This window comes from Electrona antarctica (assembly GCF_951216825.1).
Source record: "Electrona antarctica genome assembly, chromosome: 22".
Lineage (NCBI taxonomy): Eukaryota > Metazoa > Chordata > Actinopteri > Myctophiformes > Myctophidae > Electrona > Electrona antarctica.
This window is the reverse complement of record NC_136805.1, coordinates 40,460,729-40,484,386: the sequence shown is the minus strand read 5'-3', so window position 1 is coordinate 40,484,386 and position 23,658 is coordinate 40,460,729. Positions and strand designations below refer to the sequence as shown.

Genomic DNA, 23,658 nt, shown 5'->3' with positions numbered 1-23,658 from the left:
CACACACACACACAGAGCGCACTAGATGGGCCGACTGGCTGACTCAGCCGTGGACTTAGTGTATGGATTTAAGTTGCAATTATAGCCTTAGTGGACACGCATGGTGTTAAGAGAGCGGATGACCGTCCATCCGTCCGTCCATCCAGACCAGTACGTTTCTATTTAGCCCCAAAACCCAACCTCTGCACCTGTCACTCAGACACATGGTGCCCCCCTCCCACTTCCGCCCCGTAGCCCATAGTTTTGGTATTTGGTTACGTCGCCGTCACCACCAACCACATCCCACGGAACGAGACCCCCCCCACACACACACACACACACACACATACATCTTAACTGCCCTCCTTCCCATAAAAGAGGGACGGCGGGGATTTAAGCCAAGGTTTTCGGGGAGGGAGGGCGGTGGTGGGGGGTGGGCTTGAAATGACTATATCCTCGTAAAGTGTCTGACCCGACCGGATAGAGAATTTCATATCGGGGAGAGAGGGTGGTGGTGGTGGGGTGGGGGGGAGAAGAAGGGGAGGGGTCGGGACAGCTGTTACATTTTGGGGTAGGTGGGGGGGGGGGGGGGGTCTGGCGGAGAACCTGCATGCAGATCGAATGTCCGCGTGCGGTGCCAGTCTCGCTAGAGATGATGGCGATGCGGCCTCTTGGCATTCGCTCATATTTTAGTGGCACGGCTCAATAATGCATTTAGACCGGGAAATCATATCATTTTTAGATTTGACTATTTTAGCGTTGCATGCTATTCAAAAATAGCAAGATGTGCAAGCACACAGCCTACCGTGTCGCTTTGTGCCGCGTATGAGCTTGTACATCTATTTTTTTTTTTACCTTTTTGCGTTTGAAAAATGTCGAATAGTTAAATGCCACAGACGAAAAACAGTCTAAGTCCACACTATTGATCCATAATGTATAAATGATAGATTTAGGTTCAGGACAACGAGGCCTTTTCGTGGAGGGGTCAGAATGAAATTTGGACTTGGACTGTTTTTCGTCTGTGGTACTTTATGAATTACTAAAAGCTTCGAGGACTTCTGATTTTTTTAGAAGGCGTTTAGTATAGAATCAGCCTTGGGTCTTAATGGGATAAGTAGCAGTGCTGTCTTTCCCTGAAATGCATAGGATAATATCTCTTACTGACTTATAGGCTGCTCGGTGGCATGGAGGTATGTATCACTTGCTGACAAGAACAGGAGATTAGTTATTTGTGGGGAAAGCGACACTATATTGCACTGTATCGCTTATAGTTTTTTAAAGATGGGGGTCACGGCTTGAATTGATCGTGCACGTACATAGCCGATCGACGCTGTAAGCTTATATAGATGTGCTATTTTCGTTGCTAGAGACACAGTCTTAGGAAGAAGTATAGGCTGTAAATGAGGCGTTATAGCATTATAGTTATGCTTTAGCTATTGAAAAATAGCAGATCTACAAGCTCATAGCGCGCCACCGAGTGGCGCGCTACGAGCTTGTAGGTCTGCTATTTTTCAAAAATCGAAGAACGACTGACATAGAAACATAGCTTTTTCAGAAAACTGTCAGGATGTAGAAGACATTTTTAGAATCTGATCTCAGGTCGAAATATATACCTCATCTGAGGTCTTGTGCTGTGACTTCCCTCAGCCTTCCTATATGACTGATCGTCTTTCTCCCACCACATCATCCAAAGAATGCCTGCTGTCCTCACCTGCTCGCCGTGGCTATAAAAAAAAAAGGTAAATTATACGTTCTGCCTTTGAAAACGATCGTTTTTCCCCCTTCTTGAGCAAAAAGGATTTCACAGTCAGGATAGCTTTTCTGTGGGCCGCACTTGAATTACGCCCCATATGTCATCTGTATGTTAAAGGAAATCATATTTTACTTCTTAATAGCATTTTTTTTTTTATCTCGACTTTCTGTGAGTTGGAGTGGACGATTTTCCTAAATAGTATTTTAACTTTATCTCACACGCAGAGTATAGACCTAATTCGTTATTGTGATTTATTGGGTTTTTTCCCCTGCAACTGCTAATGTTGGGGGAGTTTAATCGCAACGGCATATTGAAATGATAAATCTAATAACAAATGACTCGTCCTCTTACCAAGTGGAAATGATTTATAAAGCAGGATGTCGCACGTTATTCACCAACAAACAATATTTCACATGTCTTTTTTCTTTTTTTTATCTTAACCCATTCAGAACGGGAACCCCTTTTGGTGTTTTAAACATAATGTTACTTTAGCTATTGAAAAATAGCAGATCTACAAGAACTTGTAGATCTGCTATTTTTGAAAAATCGTGAAAATGTGCCTCTAATCTTTGAATATAATATTACAGAGTGAACATTTTAACTCAAATCTTCTGGGGACAGGTCCCTGGAACAAACATATTTTCAGATAGGGGGGCGGAGGCATATTACATATAGTTTTTCAGGTCCTTGACATGAAATATTGAGCACCACTGATACAGAAACATAAGGTTTCTCAGAAAACTGTCAGGATTTTGAAGACATTTTTTAAATGTCGACGTCAAGCCTAAACGGGTTAACTAATATTCCATTCATTTCGGCCCTCGTCGCAAGAAATATGACTTGTTCTCTTCTTTCCATTGCTCACTAATATGACATCAGATATTAAATCACTGCTTTTTATTCGCACTGAGAATTGGGTTTCTCTGCCAGAGTCAACAAAGTATAAAAACATGAACTATGGCATAATGTCTGTAAACATGCTGAGAGAGAGTCCCCAACCAGTGGTCCGTTTTGGAGAGGACACATCGTGCTGGCATTGATTTTGTCGACTAAAACTAAGGCGAAAAATGTCCGGCGTCGACTACCTTTTTTCACTGACGAAACCTAAATGAAAACTAAGCTATGATGACTAAAACTAAGACTAGATATATTCACAATTTCATCAATAAATAAAAACTAGACTAAAATGTTAGGGACTATAGTGGACAAGAGATCCAGTATACAGTTGGAGGCCATCGATATTGTCCTTTTCTTTTTGCTGAGGTTTGCGTGATCTGCGCAAAACCCCTTTTGGTGTTTTAAACATTATGTTATAATTTAGCTATTGAAAAATAGCAGATCTACAAGCTCGTAGCACGCCACCGAGTGGCGCGCTACGAGCTTGTAGGTCTGCTATTTTTGAAAAATCGTGAAAATATTTATTTCAGAAAACTGGAGGATTTAGAAGGATTTTTTTAAAATTTTGAGGTCAGGCCTAAATGGGTCAAATGATAAGGGACAATATCGGTGGCACCCAACTGTAAGTCCAGTATAAGTCATGTTACACTAAAAACGCCGGGACAACGCTCCACACGTCCCAAACTCTTCTCCCTTCTGGCTCCAAAACTATGGAATGCACTTCCCATCGCAGTCAGAACTGCAGCCTCACTCCCAATCTTCCGCCATAGTCTGAAAACCCACCTCTTCAGACTCCACCATGGCCCGTAGCACTTGCCCTAGCCTAGCCCCTTAGATAGCACATTATGTAGACTTAGATAGTATTTTAAACAGACTTATAGCTTGTTACGTAGACAGCTCTAGAATTGCACTTTATGTAGTCATAGCACTTTATAGTACACATGTATAATATATTATATAGTATAGTATGTATAGTTTACATAGATACTCCACTGTTACGTTCTTAGTTTACGCATGATTCACGATAACAACTTTTTATATATGTGATGTATGCCATGCTTTTTGTTATTGCTTAATGTAAGTCGCTCTGGATTAAGAGCGTCTGCTAAATGCCTAAATTGTAAATTGTACTTGGTTGCATGCTGAAAATTGCAGATCTACAACGCGTTGCGCTGCGAGCTTGTAGATCGGCTATTTTCAGCAAGTGTAAAATCAGTCATTACGACGGCATCAAGGCCCGCCACAATACATTTTAGTCGACGAAATCAGCCGTAGATTTAGTCGACTAAAATCCTATGATATTTGGACGACTAACTAAACACTAAGACCTTCCTGGTGACTAAAATGTGACTAAAACTAAAGGAAAACTATATTCAAAAGACTAAAATCCAAAATTGCTGCCAAAGACAGCACTGCTCTCATCATGTCCACTGCTTTGTGTGACTAGCCTCGGAAACCCAGACTTTTACTGTGTGGCTGAGTGACCCCACATCTGTGGTGAGGTGTCACATTATTGTATGACACACTTGGAAAGTAAACTTTATACGGTTGGAAACGTGTTTTAAAAGCTGGGCTCGCTTGCAGTACAGGCCTATAAGCAACCCATGCAAGTGGAGGAAAGGAAAGTATTGCCACTTGGCCTGCAGTTCCCACTTGTAAAAGAGACGCAGTCTCGATGTGTTTTTTTACTGGTTAAATAAAGGTTAAATCGTCCTACTCAAGTGGTTTACGTGCAACTTTTGAGTTTTTTTTGTTTGTTTTTTACTTTACTAGAGTATTTCAAATGTTCAATATTCTCACTTTTACTCAGAAAATAGTGTATACTCACTAGCTCAACTACAATTATTTGATTTGGAAACTTTAGTTACTTAGTTGTATGTATATATATATATATATATATATATATATTTTTTTAAACACATTAAATAGGACATTCAGTATGATGGCCTACTTTCACTTTTGGTAGGCCTACATTAGTTGCATTTTGATATACTTTTGTACCTTTTATACTGAAGTGAAACATTTGAATATATATGCTGCAGGACTTATACTTGCAACACAGTGTTTCTACATTGTATATATATGTATCATTTTACTTTAAAATGTGCATGAGAGGCCTATACTGTTTAGGAGAGAAAAAAATGGTTTGCTTGCATTATACAACCCCGTGTTGTTGTTGGAGTTGGATAATGGATACACTATACATGTCTGCCGTGAAATCTGGACATTGACCTTTGGCTCGACCGACTTTCAAACTATATATTAACAAAGCGAAATGGACCCGTTTTCAGCAACGTTATGAATTCCGATCCGTCCATGTAATCTATTGTGATGAAAACCTGAGCAATTTTGTGAAGCATGAGCTTCCATATTATGGCATTTAATTATTTGCTTAGGCTACTTTCGTATAGAGGCCCATTTTATAAATCATGCCTATATATGACTATATGAGTAGGCTAATGTCTTACTCTTAATCTTAACATTAGAAGGTGAAAGTGATCTGTCAGTAAAAAACTTTTTTTAATGATTCGTGTATTTATTGATTATTTTTCACGCGCACACCATGCAGGCGCATCATTTGATTGACCAATTGTGCGGAGTGGGACAATTATGACACACAATATATATATATATATATATATATATATATATATATATATATATTAAGGACCACTTCTCTACAATAACATACATCTTTTCATTACAAAAACTAAACTTTTGAAGAGAGTTTGAGAAGCTGAATTGTAGCACTGCAGGGCTCTGTTAATATTAGCCTATACTGCGTTGTTAGTTCGTTTTGTAATTTAAAACAAAAACGGAATAACAGACAGGCCTTCTACGCGGAACCACATGAGGTCCAGGCCCCAGTTTTAAATTACCGTTCTGTTTTGAGTTATCGCGTTTCTTCTTCCGAGAGGGAATAAGATTTAGCACACTACTGTTTACTGTATATATATAATCTGTATATACTGCGTTTCAGCGTCGTAGAAGAAGCTGCCCTGCATGAATTTAAGACTTCTTCAATTTGTTACACTAGACTCTGAAAGTCATCTCAAATATCGTTGTTTTTTTTCCCCCTCTTTCTTCCACTGAAAAAGTATTCTTTTTAGTTTTTTCACCGAATGAGCTTTTAGCCTATAAGGAATAAGCATATAAATAGGCATATTCTTTTCATAACCATTCATTATATATATATATATTATATATATATATATATATATATATATATATATATATATATATATATATATATATATACACAGGCAGAGCAAATTATTTGACCCGCATGTTGAACATGTTGAATGAATGAATAGCTGCATCATGACATTTTCAACGTTAACGAAAAGCGCTGCACATTTTCGTTATAGCAACCGTGTTATGCAGTTGAGTTTGAGCCAAACGTGAAGAAGGGATTGTGTAAAAAAAGAAAAACCTATAAAGCACTTGATTTGTTATTTATTTACATTGTATTACTTTTTAATCACTTCATATTTATGCATTAGGCCTTTACAGGACATGTATTTATATATTTATATATATATATTTATATATTTATATATTTATATATTTATATATTTATATATTTATATATTTATATAATATACAAGACTAAAGTTATATCAATATAATAATGTTCCTACTTATAGGTGTTTATTGTCACGCATATCATGGTTGATGTCGGGCAGAAAACTCTTCTCTCCGTACATTTGAACTTTTTGTCCTATTTGATCTTATCATACTATATATAGTATAGCTGCTCACTTGCTCGCTCATTATTTTAATTATAATTATAATAATAAATATAATAATTATTATTATTATCATTATTATCCTATACCTATTGCCTATAGGTCCATGTGTCGCCATTCTTTCCACAACCTGCACATTGTCTGCGTAAATAATCATGTCCCTATGATGACTGGCCCATTAGATCAATATAGAGCCACTGGTTGCTGTCATTACATATTTATTAACGTTGACGCTTTTCTCTCTCTATATATTAATAATGTTCCCTGACAACACGTGACCTTTTACCCAAACATCAGCTATAGGCCCGGACCCGGTGCAAATCAAACTTGACCTTTGGATCGATTTTTGTCCTTATAGGACATCATGTGCGTCGTTTTCCCTTAATAGAGCAGTGGTTTCCAAACTGCGTGTGGGAGGGGTTACAATTTTAATTATTTAAGACCATTTTTTTAAAATGCTATATAAATTGACCAAATTTGTGTCATATAATTTAAAGAAAGAAGCAAACGTTTTGCCTCTCGCACTGTTGTGAGCTTGTAGTTCGGCTATTTTCACAATATCTGTGGAAAGTGGAAACGATATAAAGTTTGTGTATATAGTCCGGTCTATTATACAACAAGTGAAAGTCCATATGTACTTGTCAGGGTCAGGGGGTCCCCAGTTCAAATCGTGGCCTGTAAAGTTTGAGAACACAATATACACTTGCTGTGTAGATTTAATAAAATCGTCCATCCCACATGATGTGGATTGTGGATTCTGACTTGGTTTGATGTAGGCTATAGGCCTACTCAATATACTGTCCGTGAAAAACAGAACAGTTTATTCGGCCATGACCAATAATGGAATAGCGAAATAATAAACCTTATACTTACAGAACGCATCTCTACACATTTGCGGAAAATCGATCTATCCCAAAAGACAAAACACATTGATTTGACCTCCACAACTTAAAATAAACGTTGTTTTTCCCCCACAAAATACTTTTCAACAATCATCCATTATTTCAGCTCATTGCAGTCAGCAGTGTCTGGCGTCCTTGACTCCTTACACGTGAAATACATGCTGAGTTTTCCTTCTACTACACAGCAGGCTAAATTCAACCAAATATAGGCTATACGGGTCCTTTCGGTTGCATTATTTTGTACAACCCGGAGTTCAAATGAACACTGTGGATTTCAAGTGCATGCGCACACGCACGCGCGCGCGCGCACACACACACAAACACACGCACACACACACACACACACACACACACACACACACACACACACACACACACACACACACACACACACACACACACACACACACACACACACAGAGAGAGAGGAGAAGCAAGCGCGTCTAATCTCAACAAACGGAGGCTCCCACGGTCGGCACCTCCCACTCTCTCCTCCCATTGGTCCCCCCTTTTTTTTTTTTTTTTTTTACATAAACAAAAGAACCCCCTTATTTATCGGCACGGCGCCGCCATTGGCCGACGCTCCCCGTCAGTCAAAGTCAACGCGCCGCACGCCCCGCCTCCTCGGTATAAAGGAGTCGGCGCGGCGCGTTGGAGAGGCTAGTGTGAGATGCTGGTGGAGAGAAGCCGAGAGGAGAGCGCTTCTGTCCGGGGTAGCCGTTATTCAACATCACCCCCCGATGTCTGTCTCTGTGGTGCGGCAGAACCCATGCACTGACTGCTGCTGCTCAGCCCTGGATTACTATTATTTATACCAACCAAACGAGCACGTTCTATAATAATCAGTGGAGGTTTTAATCTGGTGGGATTTTGTTGCGTTGTTTTTTTGCATTCTATATATTTATTTTTGTCATTTTTTTTGTTTTGTTGGAAATCGACATATAGTGCGTAATGTGCGTAATTTGGCGCGTTGTTGTCGCTATCCGTCGAGGTGTCTGAAGAATTTAAAATAAATATTCAAAGAGAGAGGGGGGAAAAATTCAAGTGGAGAAAAAAATCAAATCAAAAGTGCAGTGGAGTGGTTTTGGAGTAGAGTGAGGTTCGGCTGCTTGGCTGAGTGGGTTGCACGTTAAATATGCGTCGGTGGGACACGGTGGTGCGCGTCGACCTGCTACTCCTCAACGATCAGAACACCACCACCACCGAGGCTTCTTATGGAATATAGCCTGGTGGCGTGTCACGTCCCCAACCTGCACGCGTGCTGCTACTGCGTCCCCTGCGCCTCCCACGGACACGGCGGAGGCTCCGCCGCGTCGTCCTCTTCCTCCTCCTGCTCCTCCGCGGCGGCGAAGAGGAAACTCTTGGCGCTCGGCGTCATGTTCCTGCTGTGGGCTTACATGCTGTATTCGTGCGTGGGATACTGCTCCACGGTGCCCGTGCAGGCGGGGATCACCACCACCGGGACCGGCGGCGGCGTGGACGCGTCGTCCTCTTACCGGGGCAAGGAGACGCTAGGAGCGGGTAAGAGGACCGAGAACAGCCGCGGAGGAGGAGACCGTGGAGTGGACCTGATGTCGCGGCTGCAAGCCGCCAACAAGCCGCATGAACAGATATCGTCGTGGGTGGATATCGAGGGAGATTACGACGAGCCTTCGCCGCCCGTGCTGCAGCATCGGACCGCGACAAGAGACTTGTTGGACAACGACGTCCTCCCCGGCGCGGCCGCGGACGACGAGGACTCCTCGTGGGGGGACGAGGTCAGGGGGATCCGGGGACCCCCGCCGGAGCCCAGCGGCTCCATGTCGAGCTTCTCCAACGGCTCCGGCAGCAAGAAGCTGCCCCAGGCCATCATCATCGGGGTGAAGAAGGGAGGCACCCGGGCGCTGCTCGAGTTCCTCCGGGTTCACCCGGACATCAGGGCCGTGGGCGCGGAGCCGCACTTCTTCGACAGGAACTACGAGAATGGACTGGAGTGGTACAGGTAAAGACAATTAGATGTTTTAATTAATTAACACATATTGAGCTGTTCGTTTGACTGAACCAAATGGACCCGTATACGGGTCCAGACTGACTGTTACATTGTATTTTTTTGGCTGTAGCCTCTGATGTTTCAGTTCAAGTTGTGACATTACGTTTTCAGTGCCCTTACAATGTGTAGGGAAGAAAAAGGACAGTTTTTTTACTTGAGTGTACAAAGTTCGACCCGTAGGGGTCCATTTGGTTACATTTTGTACACTTTCGGAGTTGCATTGTATTCTTTTTTTTGTCTGTAGCCTAATGTGTCTGGTCCATTTGGTTACATTTTGTAGGCTGCACTTTCAGAGTTGCATTAATTGTAGTATTTTTTGTCTGTATAGCCTAATGTGTCAGACTCTTGTGAAACTTGTGAAATGTCAGTGTCAAATCCCTTAAATTGGACCCGTACCGCCGTATACGGGTCCATTTGGACCCGTACCGCCGTATACGAGTTATATTCTTTTTTTATTATTCTTTTTTTTTGTAGCCTCTAATGTTTCAGTGCAAGTTGTGAAATGTCAGTGTCAAAGAAGCGTGCTGGCGGAAAGAAAGAGGCAGTTTTTTTGTGTGTGGAACAAATGGATTCGTTGGCATTGATTCTATACTCCACTCACCAAGTTTCAATTATGTATTTATTTGTTGATTTATTCCACTCGGTTTAATTTGTACTTCACAGGCTAATTTGGCATCAAATTAACTCCTATATCACTCCGTACTTTCAAGAAAAGCCTCCACAAATCATTGGATTAACTTTTGGCTGTGATGCTGTGGTGTGGTAGCCTAGTCATAATGCATTATTGTAAACTCCCTTCAATTTGCACAGCATGCGGACTTCATTAAAAAAAAGCTTGGACCCGAATCTCCACGTTTCTGCTTAGTTAGCGTGTAAAGTTGACAAATTATCAGCAATAAAATAAACTGGCCCGTAAACATAAACCATGCGTCCTTTGATGTATAGGGATTTATTTTTTGTTAACGGGGCCATGCTTAATATTTGACCCACTATTGAATTATTTAAATGATCTCTCCCGCGGAGTCCCCAGTTTAATTCACTGATTGTCTGCAAAACATTTCAACTGCTTTTCGGATAGTTGAGTCTGTTCAGAAAATTACGCTCACTTAGGCTAATGCTTTAAGCTTATAGGCCTATACGTTATAACCAGCGCTGTGTGTGTGTGTGTGTGTGTGTGTGTGTGTGTGTGTGTGTCTCATATATGGGCTTATTTGCACTGGGGTTTTTTTGTCTTTCAAGTTTGTCCGTGGCGTGTGTTGTGCCTATGGGGCTAAATAGAGTGCAGAGAGACAGGCTGAATCATTCACAGAAACCACTGTAGAGTGCAGACAGACAGGCTGTATAGAGTGCAGACAGACAGGCTGTAGACTAGAGTGCAGACAGACAGGCTCTAAGGCAGGCAGGCAGGCTTTCAGCGACATGCACTGGTCTCTATTGGGCAATGTGCAACACTGCAAGTTAATGCGTTGCATTTATATAGGCTATATATATATATATATTTTTTTTTTAATACTAAGCCTATTAAAACAGTGATGTTTAATCACATCACATTCTAGTTGGTGTTCATTTACATAATTGAATGCCACAGACGAATAACAGTCTAAGTCCACACTATTGATCCATAATGTATAAATGATAGATAAGGGTTCAGGACAACGAGGCCTTTTCGTGGAGGGGTCAGAATGATTTGGACTTAGACTGTTTTTCGTCTGTATTGTCCTACATTAGATCATGATCTAATCGCAGATCATGATTTTCTAAAAAAATATATAATTTTTTTATCAAGTACAATAGTACATGATCAGATGATCTCATGTTGGCTATACAGGCCATACCATTCCGCTGTTAGAGTAGCCTTTACTATACAGCGTTCACTGACGTGGATTAAGGTTCAGCATGCAGCTAACATTTAGATTTATCTAAGGTCCTATTTGTCTCGAGGGAGACCATATATATATAGTTTATGAATAAAAGCTAACGTTTTCAGCATTATTTGTTCAACCCCAGGGGTCTCCAGGGCTACTGGTTAAACTTTAATCCAATCTCTGGGCGGGATCCCCTTTTGGTGTTTTTTAAGGATTATGTTATACTTTTGAAAAATAGCAGATCTACAAGCACTCGGTGCCGCGCTACGAGCTCGTAGATCTGCTATTTTTTTTAGAAATCGTGAAAATGTGGCGCAAATCTTTGAATATATGTTATATCAGATCGAACGTTTTTAACTCAAATCTAACCCCTAACTCAAAATATTTTCAGATGGGGGTCGGCAGCCAAACTCATATAATTTGTGGGGTGCTTGACATGAAAAACCTGGAAGAACCACTGACATAGAAACAATGCAGGTTTTTCAGAAAACTTCCTCATTTAGAAGGCATTTGTAGACTCGTCCTCAGATCTAAATTGGGGTAAACCAACCTATAAGAGAAGCAGCTGCTTAGACCTCTCTAAAATGTTTGTCCTAATCATGCAGATTAGAGAGAGAAACCGCTAACAATAGTAATGATCCAACAACAATAAACACCCATGGTGCTTTCTTTGTTGTTGTTTCCTTCCATTTCCCAGAGGAGGAGAAATAATAGTAAACTGTTGGAGAGAGAGATTTGCCTTCTGTTTGTCACAGTGGTCTATAAAAATGGACTATGAGAAGAGCCTCCATTCTTATAAGGATCAACAATAGCCAAGAACAAAACAAGTCTTTAACATCTTAAGAGGGTCAGGTCAATCAGGTCAATTACCATCAGCCTGCTCATTTACATCATCAAAGCAATGCTAATGTGATGACTTGAGGGACTAATGGCCTATAATGGCTACTGTATCCTCTTTTACAATCAACACACACACTCGCATACACACGCACACACACACACACACACACACACACACACACACACACACACACACACACACACACACACACACACACACACAAAAATTCAAAATGTAGGCTACCTGAGTAGTCTAAAAGTGCAAACGTATCTGCATCAAAATGTACTTAAAGTACCTAAAAGTAAATGTACTCATTGTCCTCGTCTGAGAGAGAGAGAGAGAGAGAGAGAGAGAGAGAGAGAGAGAGAGAGAGAGAGTCCTCGTCTGAGAGAGAGAGAGAGAGAGTCCCAGAATGTCCCCATTTCACTCGATTTCAAATGCATAAAGATCGTTGAAAATAGCATGTCTACAAGCTCACAGTGCATATGGGTTGAAGTGGTTATTGCATGTTCTGTATAATAGCCCTAATAATCTAAATCTACAAAGTAACTATAGTTTTCAAATAAGTGTAGTAAAAGTACAATATTTGGATCCGAGATGTAATGGGCCTATTGGAAATAATACTCAAGTAAAGTACAAATTACTTCCAAATTGTACTCAACAGTACAGTAGTTGGTTACTTTCCACGACCGGACGGGATGATGTGTCTTCTTCTTCACGTCGTCAAAGCGCTGAGCGCTTCTTGTACAAACACGCCGCCTACAATAAGTCCTGAGCACTTGTACAAACACTTCCTAATAAGTTAAGCCCTTGTTTTGGCTGCTTGTTATTTATCGTAGATAAACGGCACTATGATTAATGCATTGGTTATAACTTGGGTTGGCCTATTTCATGTTTCCAATTAGACTACTACCAGCTAATAGCTCTGGGGATTAAATCCGTGTTGAGATAACACTTTGCAGCCTTATCGATCATGAAGGGGAATACAAAAAAAAGACTTATTTTCTTTATCAATTCCACACCCCATGAAGCACTGAATTCACTGAGATTGTCTTTGTCTTATGTGTCACATAATTTCCTACATCAATAACTTCATGATTATTTGCCCCAGGGATGTGACAAAAAAAATGATGATAATGAATGAAGTCGAGGCTTCCTGGACTGTGCAATTGATAGAAAATAAGTCGTTTTTTGGGGGGGCTAACTATACTCCTTTTTATTGATAGCCTATAATAGTTGTGGAGTCCACCATACATTGTTGTTGTTATAAAGTTCCCTTGGTCACAGCAGAACTAATAGCTCATCTCAGTCTGACAAGTCGATTTAAACGACACTCCTCTCGGAGTGCGTGTCGGCCCCGTCCGCCCGAATGAATGAACGAATGAATGAATGAAGGGGATTTGGTGCAGTGTCTCAGAAGAAGAATTAGAGAGCCCTATAGGACCGTTTAAATATGCAAGGCCCGTGTGGAAGAGGGGACGGGAAGGGAAGGGAAGAGGGGGGCCCATGCGGGAAAAAAACTAGAGCAAAATGAAAGGAAAACCAAATGAGAGAGAAAGAAAGAAAGAAGGAAAGAAAGAAAGGCAGGAGCCTTGCTGGCAGCGTTGGAAATAAAGACACTGCTACTGCTTATTCAGAGGTTTCAACTAGCAGAGTCTCCACCCGTGTTGAGCTTCTTTGCTTTGATACTATAGCCTGACCAGCGTCGGATTTACTCGAGGTCTGTCGGGAGTTTATATAGGACTTGACTATAATAGTGTTTATCCGAAAACCTGCAGTGGTCAACTAATTCCATTCCAGTCTTATGGGGGGGGGGGGGGGGGGATTATTTAGCTTTATCTTCCACTTTGGCGTATGTGGCCCCGTTTGTCGGTCACCGTTTTTTTGTGAGCCGTGGAGAGAAAAACTCATGACTCACAGGTTTTCTTCTTCCTCGTCTTCTTTTTCTGGCAGAGAATTCCATTTTTATCTGGAGCGTTACGATTCAGTTTGACTTTTTTATGGCGAGTATAGTACCTCTGTTAATTCTGAAAAGCTGTAGCCTCCAAAATTGCAACAGGAGTGTGCAGCACGCACGCACGCACACACACAGACACAGACACACGCACGCACACACACACACACACACACACACACAGGAGCCAGAATAATGCCACACAGCAAGATACTGAGCGTTAATTCAAGGCCGAGGGCTTCAAATTGATCCAACTTGGCCCAAAGGAGACTCTAAAATGAACACTCGGGTATTTTACCAGTGCAGAGAGTATGATGATGAGTGCATTTCAGTTACCGTTGGCGATATAACGGGACCTATTTTCTGCTCTTATTGTTGAGCAATTTTCCAAATGATTTCTGTCAGATGTGTTCTTGTGACTGCAGCGTTATATCAAAACATTGGTGTTTTTCCCATTTTGGGCGGGAACCCCTTTTGGTGTTAGCATTATGTTATGCTTTAGCTATTGAAAAATATCAGATCTACAAGCTCATAGCGCGCCACCGAGTGGCGCGCTACGAGCTTGTAGGTCTGCTATTTTTGAAAAATCGAATCGTCATTTTCAAACACATTTTTAGAATGTGATCTCAGGTCAAAATGGGTTATGTTGCACGCCAAAAGAAAGAGGGGGGGGGGGGGGGGAAAGAAAACTCTTTTTGTTTGTTTGTTGGGACGGGTTTGAGGAATGAAAGTCCGTGTCCAGAGCATACGTTGGTTGGGTTCAGTCAGTGGAAAACAGCGAGCAGAGAGAGAGAGAGAGAGAGACAGGAATGCGGTGTGTTGCACTGGGACAGCTGGTGTAAGCACTCCCCACAGTGGAGGGAAAGGACCTGCAAGAACCTAAAAAAGTATCGTTAAAGTGGCACTGTTTAACATTTTTCCTGATGAATACAATCTTTACGGTAGGGGTATGTTAGTACAATGTAACTTATACAATATGTGTGGTATACCGCAGTAGAGTGTGTTAACCCATTTAGGCCCGACGTCGAAATTAAAAAAAACATCTTCTAAATCCTGACAGTTTTCTGAAATACCTCATGTTTCTGTATCAGTGGTGCTCAATATTTCATGTCAAGGACCCCAAAAATGATATGTAATTGGCCACCGACACCCATCTGAAAATATGTTATTTCAGGAACCCCCCAGAAGCAAAGATTTGAGTTAAAAACGTTGGCTCTGAAAGAAAGATTTGTGCCACATTTTCACGATTTTCCAAAAATAGCAGACCTACAAGCTCGTAGCGCTATGAGCTTGTAGGTCTGCTATTTTTCAATAGCTAAATTATAACCTAATGTTTAAAACACCAAAAGGGGTTCCCGCCCAGAATGGGTTAATACAATATAAGATGCAATCTGTAGAGTATATGTTAATCGTAATACAATTTGTGTGTGCAATATAACTTGTATGGTAGAGTATGTTAATACAATTAAACAATTAACAATCTGCACTGTAGAGCATGTTAATACAATATAACTTATACAATCTGGACGGTAGAGTGTGTTAAAGCAGAATTCCATACTAGAAGGCTTTCTTACCTTTATTTGTAGTTGTTACGTCCCCACCAAAGAGGTCCAGGTGTTATTTTGTGCAAAATTATGCATTATTGGCTATTTCCCCTACCATATAAGCCCTCAATGGGGGTTGGGTTTTTGTGCTAATTCGCTTATTTCCATCGAAGTAAGCAGTAAAGTGTGCCCGAGTGCCGCGCTTACGAGCTTGTAGATCTCCTATTTTATTTTTGAAAAATCGTGAAAATGTGGTGCACGTCTTTGAATATATATTCTTTCACAGCGAACGTTTTAAACTCAAATATTTGCTTCTGCATGGGGGATCCCCTGGAACAACATATTTTCAAATGGGGGTTGGCGACTAATAATTACATATAATAATTCCTGGGGGTCCTTGACATGAACTAGTTTGAGAAGCACTGACACAGAAACATATAGGTTTCTCAGAAAACTGTCATGATTTCGAGGACATTTGTAGAATGGAACTTATAGGTCTTGATTCTTCGTTTCGCTCCAGAGCTGGAAGGAGGATGGGCGGACGGACAGTCCAGGGTATATAGCGTAGAGATTGTTAATCGTTGCTTCATTCATTCTGGTTGTTTATCTTCCAAAGTCCTTCCCAGTAGGCTCTCCTCTCCTCTCCTCTCCTCTCCTCTCCCCTCCTCTCCTCTCCTCTCCTCTCCTCTCCTCTCCTCTCCTCTCCTCTCCTCTCCTCTCCTCTCCTCTCCTCTCCTCTCCTCTCCTCTCCTCTCAGATACTGGAGCCGGCTTGGGAGAGCCCGCTGGAATGCACCCCTCTCTCTCTCTCTCTCTCTCTCCCAGACAGAGACTCTGTTACATGGCAGGAGGGGAGAGATTACACTGGCCTATACTGTATAGCAGCGGTGGGCGACTTTGACAATGGAGAGGGCCACTATATTTCAACACTCACTCCCTAGGGCCATATATTACGGTCGTCGCAAAAATAGCCGATCTACAAGCGCGACGCGTTTTGAGCTTGTAGATCGGCTATTTTTGCTATATTCGAATTGAAATCTTGAATTTTTGCTATTTTTTTTAATCAGAATCCTGAAATTAATATTTTCAATTCAAATGCCTTTAATTATACTTGTGTTGAAGCATTGAGCTACTAATTTAGACTGAAGTAATTAAAGCGTGTCATGTTTGCATGTTGTGGAATTGTAATCAGCTGAAACCAATATTATATCAGAATTCTGACATTAACCTGAGGGCCGCATTAAGTGAAGTTGGGGGCCGCATGTGGCCCCCGGGCCGCCAGTTGCCCACCCCTGCTGTATAGCTATCTGTCCACCAAGGGACCGGCGTTTAAAAGGCATTGAAATGATTGTTCGGTGAGAGGGGGGGAGAATATTATAAGATCTTATTATTATGGTTAAGGGGGTCATTTATAGAGGTATTGTGTGTGTGTGTGTGTGTGTGTGTGTGTGTGTGTGTGTGTGTGTGTGTGTGTGTGTGTGTGTGTGTGTGTGTGTGTGTGTGTGTGTGTGTGTGTGTGTGTGTGTGTGTGTGTGTGTGTGGTGAAACAACCCATCTCTCTCCCATGTTTCTTAATTTCTCTAAACTGCCTCATCTTACCCCCTCCCTAGTCTCTATACAGTATATTAGTTATAGTTAGTTGCTGACTAATAACTAACTAACTAACCTACAGCTTGCACCTGGACCTGGACTGGTTAGGATTGTGATCTGGAACCGGGAGGAACCGGATCCAACATTGTGCGGAAACAGGAATCGGTTCCATATCACATTTGGAACGGATTCCAGGAACCGGGTTTTGTTTTTATCACACTGTCAGAGCTGGCATGTGGACTATACACTGTGCTATACATCAACATGTCATGGACCGCACCACAACTCTGGAGAGTGTACGAATGGAACCAAATGGACCCCGTATACCGTACCATATGGATCTGCATCTGTATGGGTCAAAGTGTGAGAGAGAGAAATGAAACGACGAGATAATGGTGCTTATAACAAGACCTATTGTCCTCTCTATACTCTGTTACACTTTTTGACTGGGCTTTTTCTTTTTATTCGCTGCCAGCAAGACGAACGTGATTCATAGCTAGGCTTTGGCCCAAGAGGGTCGCTTTTCTTTGTGTGTATCTGTACGAGCGGTAGACATTTCAGCGGTGAGGTCATGCGTTGATCCGAGGAGAGTGTGTGGAGAGAAAGATGGACAGAAACAGAGAGAGAGAGAGAGAGCTATGTTATGTCTGACTTATATGGCATCGTGCAAATGGTGTCCCTTTGCCAAAAATATCCGAATCTACAAAGCTGTCGTTCGGCTATTTTGGTAGCTTTTACTGCAGGGGTCTCAGCAGTTGGTTACACCGGTGGTTCTGAACCTGTTTCAGGAAGCGACCCCCCAGAATAATCACATTTAAACTGGGGTCCACCCCAAAAACAATCATGTTTGAACCTCAGACAAAACAAGACATTTTATTTGAACTGGGTTTGGCCCCAAGATAATCATATTTGAGTTGAGGTGAGGCATTACGTTTAGTTTGACTCGGTCGGCTCCACAGATCAATATTGTGAAAATAGCCGATCTGCAAGCTAGCGCGAGGCGCTGTGTGCTCGTAGATCAACTCCCCCCCCCCAAAAAAAAACCCCACAGATGGAGGACCACTGGGTTACACGTATACAGCAGGGCCTGTGGGGGGCTAGAAGACCCTATGCTGTGTGTGTGACTATATATGAAACAGAAATGGCGAGGTGGTTCCATTTCTCTCCTGGACTTTATATTGGCACCTGTTTTGCCCAGTGCAGAGGCAGTGCTGCAGGCCAGGCAGACAGCCAGACAGACAGACAGACAGACAGACAGGCAGACAGGCATGTCTGGCAGCGTCCAATGACTGGTTCCAATTATCCACTCAGCACACTTTACTTTCCAAACCACTACACATCCATTTTTCGAGAAGAAAAGCAGAAAGTAAGAAGAAATACTTTACCTGTGGTTCGTCCAGCATTCATGCTGCTGACAGAAACCTATTATCTAACTTCTGTATGTGTTCTTAAAGGACCACTTTTCAACCTATCTTCATATAATAGGTCCTCTCTAAGAATCATGATAAAATGGCACAATTCTGTGTCTCAGTCTGTCTGTCTGTCTGTGTCTCATATAGGAGGGCTGTGGGCAGTTCAGAAACCCGTCCACCAGTGACATCATCGTTAGACACATTTTTTATTTTTAAACAAGATTATTATTTATTTTTTTTCCAAAAATGTTTAGATTTGTATTATCGTTAGAACGATGGCTTCCATTTTCGCATTGCAACTTTTTCAGGACTAGTTTACCTTTTTTTTCATGTGTCGAGCGATCGACAATCATTTTTTTACTTCGTAACAATTTTTTATTCATTTACACTTCAACTTTTTTTTTTGTTACTGTGAGTTTGAGTGACTCACTTAGTGGTCTCTAAGTAAACTTCAAAACACGAGATGTAGAGGGGACGGGACAGGGGGGGGGCGGGGGGGGGGAAGCATTTGTATTTACTAGCAGAACTCTTTATTGGCTGCAGTTTCCGTGTCATTCTGTCATTGTGTGGTTTGTGTGCCGTCACTCCCGTTTCCAGGTCCCTCATGGCCCTTCTCTCTATTGACTACGAAGGGTCTTCTTTGATATAATGTAATTACTGGGCTGTGGTTTGCAGCTGCTGTCGTGTCCTGAGCTCTCGCTGCTCTGCTGAGCGTGCTTGTCAAAGTAAAAAGGCCCGGGCAGTTGGGACGACGACGCTGTCACAGCAACTCACCACTGAGAGGCGGGTTTTAGTCGAGTCAAGAGTGTTTTTGGCTTCTCGGAGACGCATAAACCAGTAGTTCCCAAACTGTTTCATGTCACGGACCCTCAAATTGACACTAATTAGCCCCCATTTGAAAAGATATGCCAGGGACCCCCATGAGAGAAGATCGTTACGGCTCTAGCAGTGATTCTCAGCTCCTCCCACCCAGGGGCATAAAGCTATAGTTCGCCTCTGAGACAGTGTTGTTGCCATGTCTGCTAATTATAAGCGACTGTGTTGATGGTCTTATTGTTGGCTTGGTTCTGTAAAGTTGCTTGTTACATATTGGCTTGCTTGATTGGTTGAATAATAAACGGTTTGCAAATGGTACAGTGGTTACGATAATGCGATGATTTCCATTGTGGTCCTATCCTCCTATATATTCAATTCATTGCACAGTCAACGTATATTATGTACGTTTTATTGATTGAATTTTTCTGCAGACTCCCGTCTGAAAATATGTTTGTGCCATTTGTACCGGAAATATTTAAAATGTTTCACTTTTCAAGTTGTTGTAGGAAAATAACCGATCTACAAGACCTTGTAGATCCGCTATTTTCAAATGCTCGATGCATATGGGTTTAGAGTGCTCATGTGGCCTATTAATAATAATAATAATAATAATACATTTTATTTATAAGGCGCCTTTCAGGGCACTCAAGGTCGCCGTACAGGTTAAAAACAGTTGATACAAAACACAGTTAAAAGCAAAACAAAACTAGGGCACAGCTTGCAGCAGAGGTCAGCCATATGCCTGCCTAAACAGGTGGGTTTTGAGGTGAGTTTGGAATATGGTGATAGAGTCCATGTTTCTGATGTCAGGGGGGAGGGAGTTCCAGAGGTGGGGGGCAGAGCGGATGAAGGCTCTTGACCCCATTAATAGTCGCTTCTTATGGGCTTTGTTTGTCATAGACCAGGTCGCTTTATTTCTCTCGCAAAAAATCTGCCAACACTGCTCTGAGAGTGTATACATACAACTACTGGAACCAACTGGACCCCGGCAACTCTCACACACACTCTCGGAGATAAAAATGAACACCGGGGATTTTTACAGTTGCCGTATATTAGATTGGGGTCACGTTTACACTCGGCATTCCAAAAAGCGTAGGTTCAACTTGGAACACGGTCAAGAGGGGGGGAGGAGAGCCCAACCAAAACGCCAGACATGCAGTAAAGAAAATGTGTGAGTGTTGGTTTTAAATTATCGCTCTGGCCTTGACTGTGCAGATTATGACACTTTATTGGCGAGCAGAAATGTCTTCATTATGCAGCCCTTGCTGCTGCAGTACTGTATGTCCTCCAAACATTAGACACTTAAAAAACGGACGTCTTTACCAGCAGCATACACTGGACATCAGGGCGAGGGTATATAGGCACGGGTGCCAGCGTTGGCAAACGGGGCAGCAGAGCAGGGTGGTCACTCTGGCAACAACAAAAAGTTCATTTTTTTTAAATAAAGTCCCTCTCCTCACGTCTATGTATACGAATGGCATCCTGCACATAATTCCTATACATTCATTAAAAAGTGCCTCTGTCTGGGAGAAAACCAACATTAACAAACAATTTAGACACTTTAAAAATTGACGTCTTATTATCTCTCGTCGGGGTGGAAACCTCGTACGTCCAAACCTTTTACTTTTCAGGATTCAACTTCAAAAGCATCAAAAGTAGCAGATCTACAAGATGGAAAACGCGTCGCGTCGTCCCGCTTTTCAATCTTGTAGATCTGCTACTTTTGATACTTTTGTGTGACGTTGTTGTACGATCAAGTATGGCGTTAATTAAAACCCATTTTGGGGGGGGGAACCCCTTTTGGTGTTAGCATTATGTTATGCTTTAGCTATTGAAAAATAGCAGATCTACAAGCTCATAGCGCGCCACCAAGTGGCACGCTACGAGCTTGTAGGTCTGCTATTTTTTAAAAATCGTGAAAATGCGGCACAAATCTTTTAATATATTCTTTCAGAGCGAAAGTTTTTAACTCAAATCTTTGCTTCTGAGGGGTTCCTGGAATTTTTCAGATGGGGGTCGGCGGCCAATTACATATCATTTTTGAGATCCTTGACATGAAATATTGAGCACCACTGACAGAAACATACAATTTCAGAAAACTGTCAGAATTTAGAAGACATTGTTAAAATGTTGACGTCAGGCCTAAATGGGTTAAGGCGGAAAAAAAGATTGCCGAACATCAATGACATTATTTACTGCAGTGCACATGAACACATAGAGGACTTGTAATGTTGAGGAGTGTATGGTCTTATGTTTGAACTATAGAGGCTTTGTCTCTCGTGTGTCACTTAATTATGCTTTGATGGATTTACGATCGCATATTTTCCATTTTCCAGCCATCATTGTAGTCTATCGCCGTGTTTTGTTTTACGTCACGGACCAAAGTCCGTCCTCTCCTTTGTTTATCCGTCCGATTAAACGTGCACAATGATTGCACAATGCGATATCAGTGCCTTTTTATGACAGAACTATTAGCCACTGTGTGGATTCGGTTCATTAATATGTAAACAATTAGGTAATGCAGTGGTTCCCAAAGTGGGGTCCGGGGACCCCTAGAGGTCCTTGAGAGGGAGTTCCAGGGGGTCCCCCAGCTAAATGATAGTCTGGAACCAAATGGACCCTTATGGGTCTGTAACTCAGAGAGTGTACAAATGTTTTGGGCGGGAACCCCTTTTGGTGTTAGCATTATGTTATGCTTTAGCTATTGAAAAATAGCAGATCTACAAGCTCATAGCGCGCCACCGAGTGGCGCGCTACGAGCTTGTAGGTCTGCTATTTTTGAAAAATCGAAGAACCACTGACATAGAAACATAGCTTTTTCAGAAAACTGTCAGGATGTAGAAGACATTTTTAGAATCTGACCTCAGGTCAAAATGGGTTAAACGGGGGTCCGTAGACCAATGCATGTCAAACTGGAGGGGGTCCTTGAAATTAAACGGGTTGAGAATCACTACTAGAGATGTAAAATTCTTCTCTTATGGGTCAAATTGACACTAATTAGTGTCAATTTGACACGAACAAGTTTGGGAACACGACTGACGTAAAAGGTTAATTTGCTTTGCGTTTGGGCAGACCTTGTTTCAACCAGCCAGGCAGCCAGGCAGGCATGGCTTTCTTTCTTACTAGGCGTTCTGCATGGTCCCGTTTTTTGTTTTGTTTGATGATCAAAAGGTGAGGCTTATTGCAGCTTGATCGCTGCTCAGCGCCGTCTGTGCGTCGACTCCAAACGGCGCCACCATCCACCCTGACGCTGCGCCTGGGCGTCCCTGCTGCCAACCTTTGTATCTCGCTGGTGATAAAGCGGCCGTGGAGGTAAACAAACTTGAAAAGCGACATCAGTCAGAGAGAGAGAGAGAGAGAGCGAGAGAGAGAGAGAGAGAGAGAGAGAGAGCAGTGAGGAGGGGGGGTCTGCGTATAACAGAGCCCCCCCCTCACACACACACACACACACAACAAAAGGACAAGCAGGTCATTGTTGGGGAAAAGGGGGCGTATAAGGGAGGGCGGGAGTTGTGGGTTCTCTCTCCCTAGCTATCTCTCTCTCTCTCTCTCTCTCTCTCTCTCTCTCTCTCTCTCTCTCTCTCTCTCTCTCTCTCTCTCTCCTCCTGGGAAAATCCCGTTCCGCTATCACAGAGTCGAGATGCTTTTGCCGGAAGTGTGCTTGAAAGTGGTTTATTATCTGTTGGCAGGTTCTGCTTGCCCCCCCCTGGTAACCTCCCTCCCTCCCTCCCTCCCTCCCTCCTCCCCTCCTGGTGCCAGGACTTCAGCCCACAGAGGGCCTGAGTCAGACCGGTGCTCCTCCATGAGGCCTTGACACGGACATAGTTCTGGATGGACGCTCGTCCCTTTATCTCCTCGCCACAGGAATGCTCTCCCCCCGTTCCGTTTCCACTGTCAGGTGACGCGTCCTGGCGTCCTCTCTCTCTCTCTCTCTGTCTGTCTGTCGCCACTGACCTGGACCCTCCTTCCTGTCCCCCCCCCCCCCCCCCCCCCCCACCCCAAAAGACAAAAAGGCAACACTTCTACACATTGGCAGGAACCCAGCTCGCATCATCCACTTGGTATACTGTTGACATGTATGGCTTTGATTTATATAGCCCGTTTTGCGTGCTAAATGGTGCTGTGTACTCAGAAGTAGCCTATATATATATATCTATATATATATATCTTCAAGCTGACGACGTCCGACTTTGTGAACTTGTAGATCTGCTGTTTTTTAAGGTGCTCGTCGACGCTGGAAAGTGAGTGTGAACCAAGTCAATGGGGTTTAATATCGCAGACGTGTATACGCTGCAATCTGTCGGGTAGAACAGTGGTTCTCCAAGTGG

The 23,658-nt window shown here is 42.4% G+C and overlaps 1 protein-coding gene across 1 annotated transcript in view; it reads left to right on the top strand.

Moving 5' to 3' along the window:
* Positions 1-8,494: 8,494 nt before the first annotated feature.
* LOC306915147 (heparan sulfate glucosamine 3-O-sulfotransferase 3B1-like) overlaps positions 8,495-23,658 on the top strand; it is a gene marked incomplete at both ends in the record, with an annotated part of 23,805 nt that continues 8,641 nt past the window's right edge. Inside the window, one exon of the mRNA XM_079492396.1 lies at positions 8,495-9,261. Coding sequence (XP_079348522.1) covers positions 8,495-9,261 — 767 coding nt within the window. The remainder of the gene's footprint in view (positions 9,262-23,658) is intronic.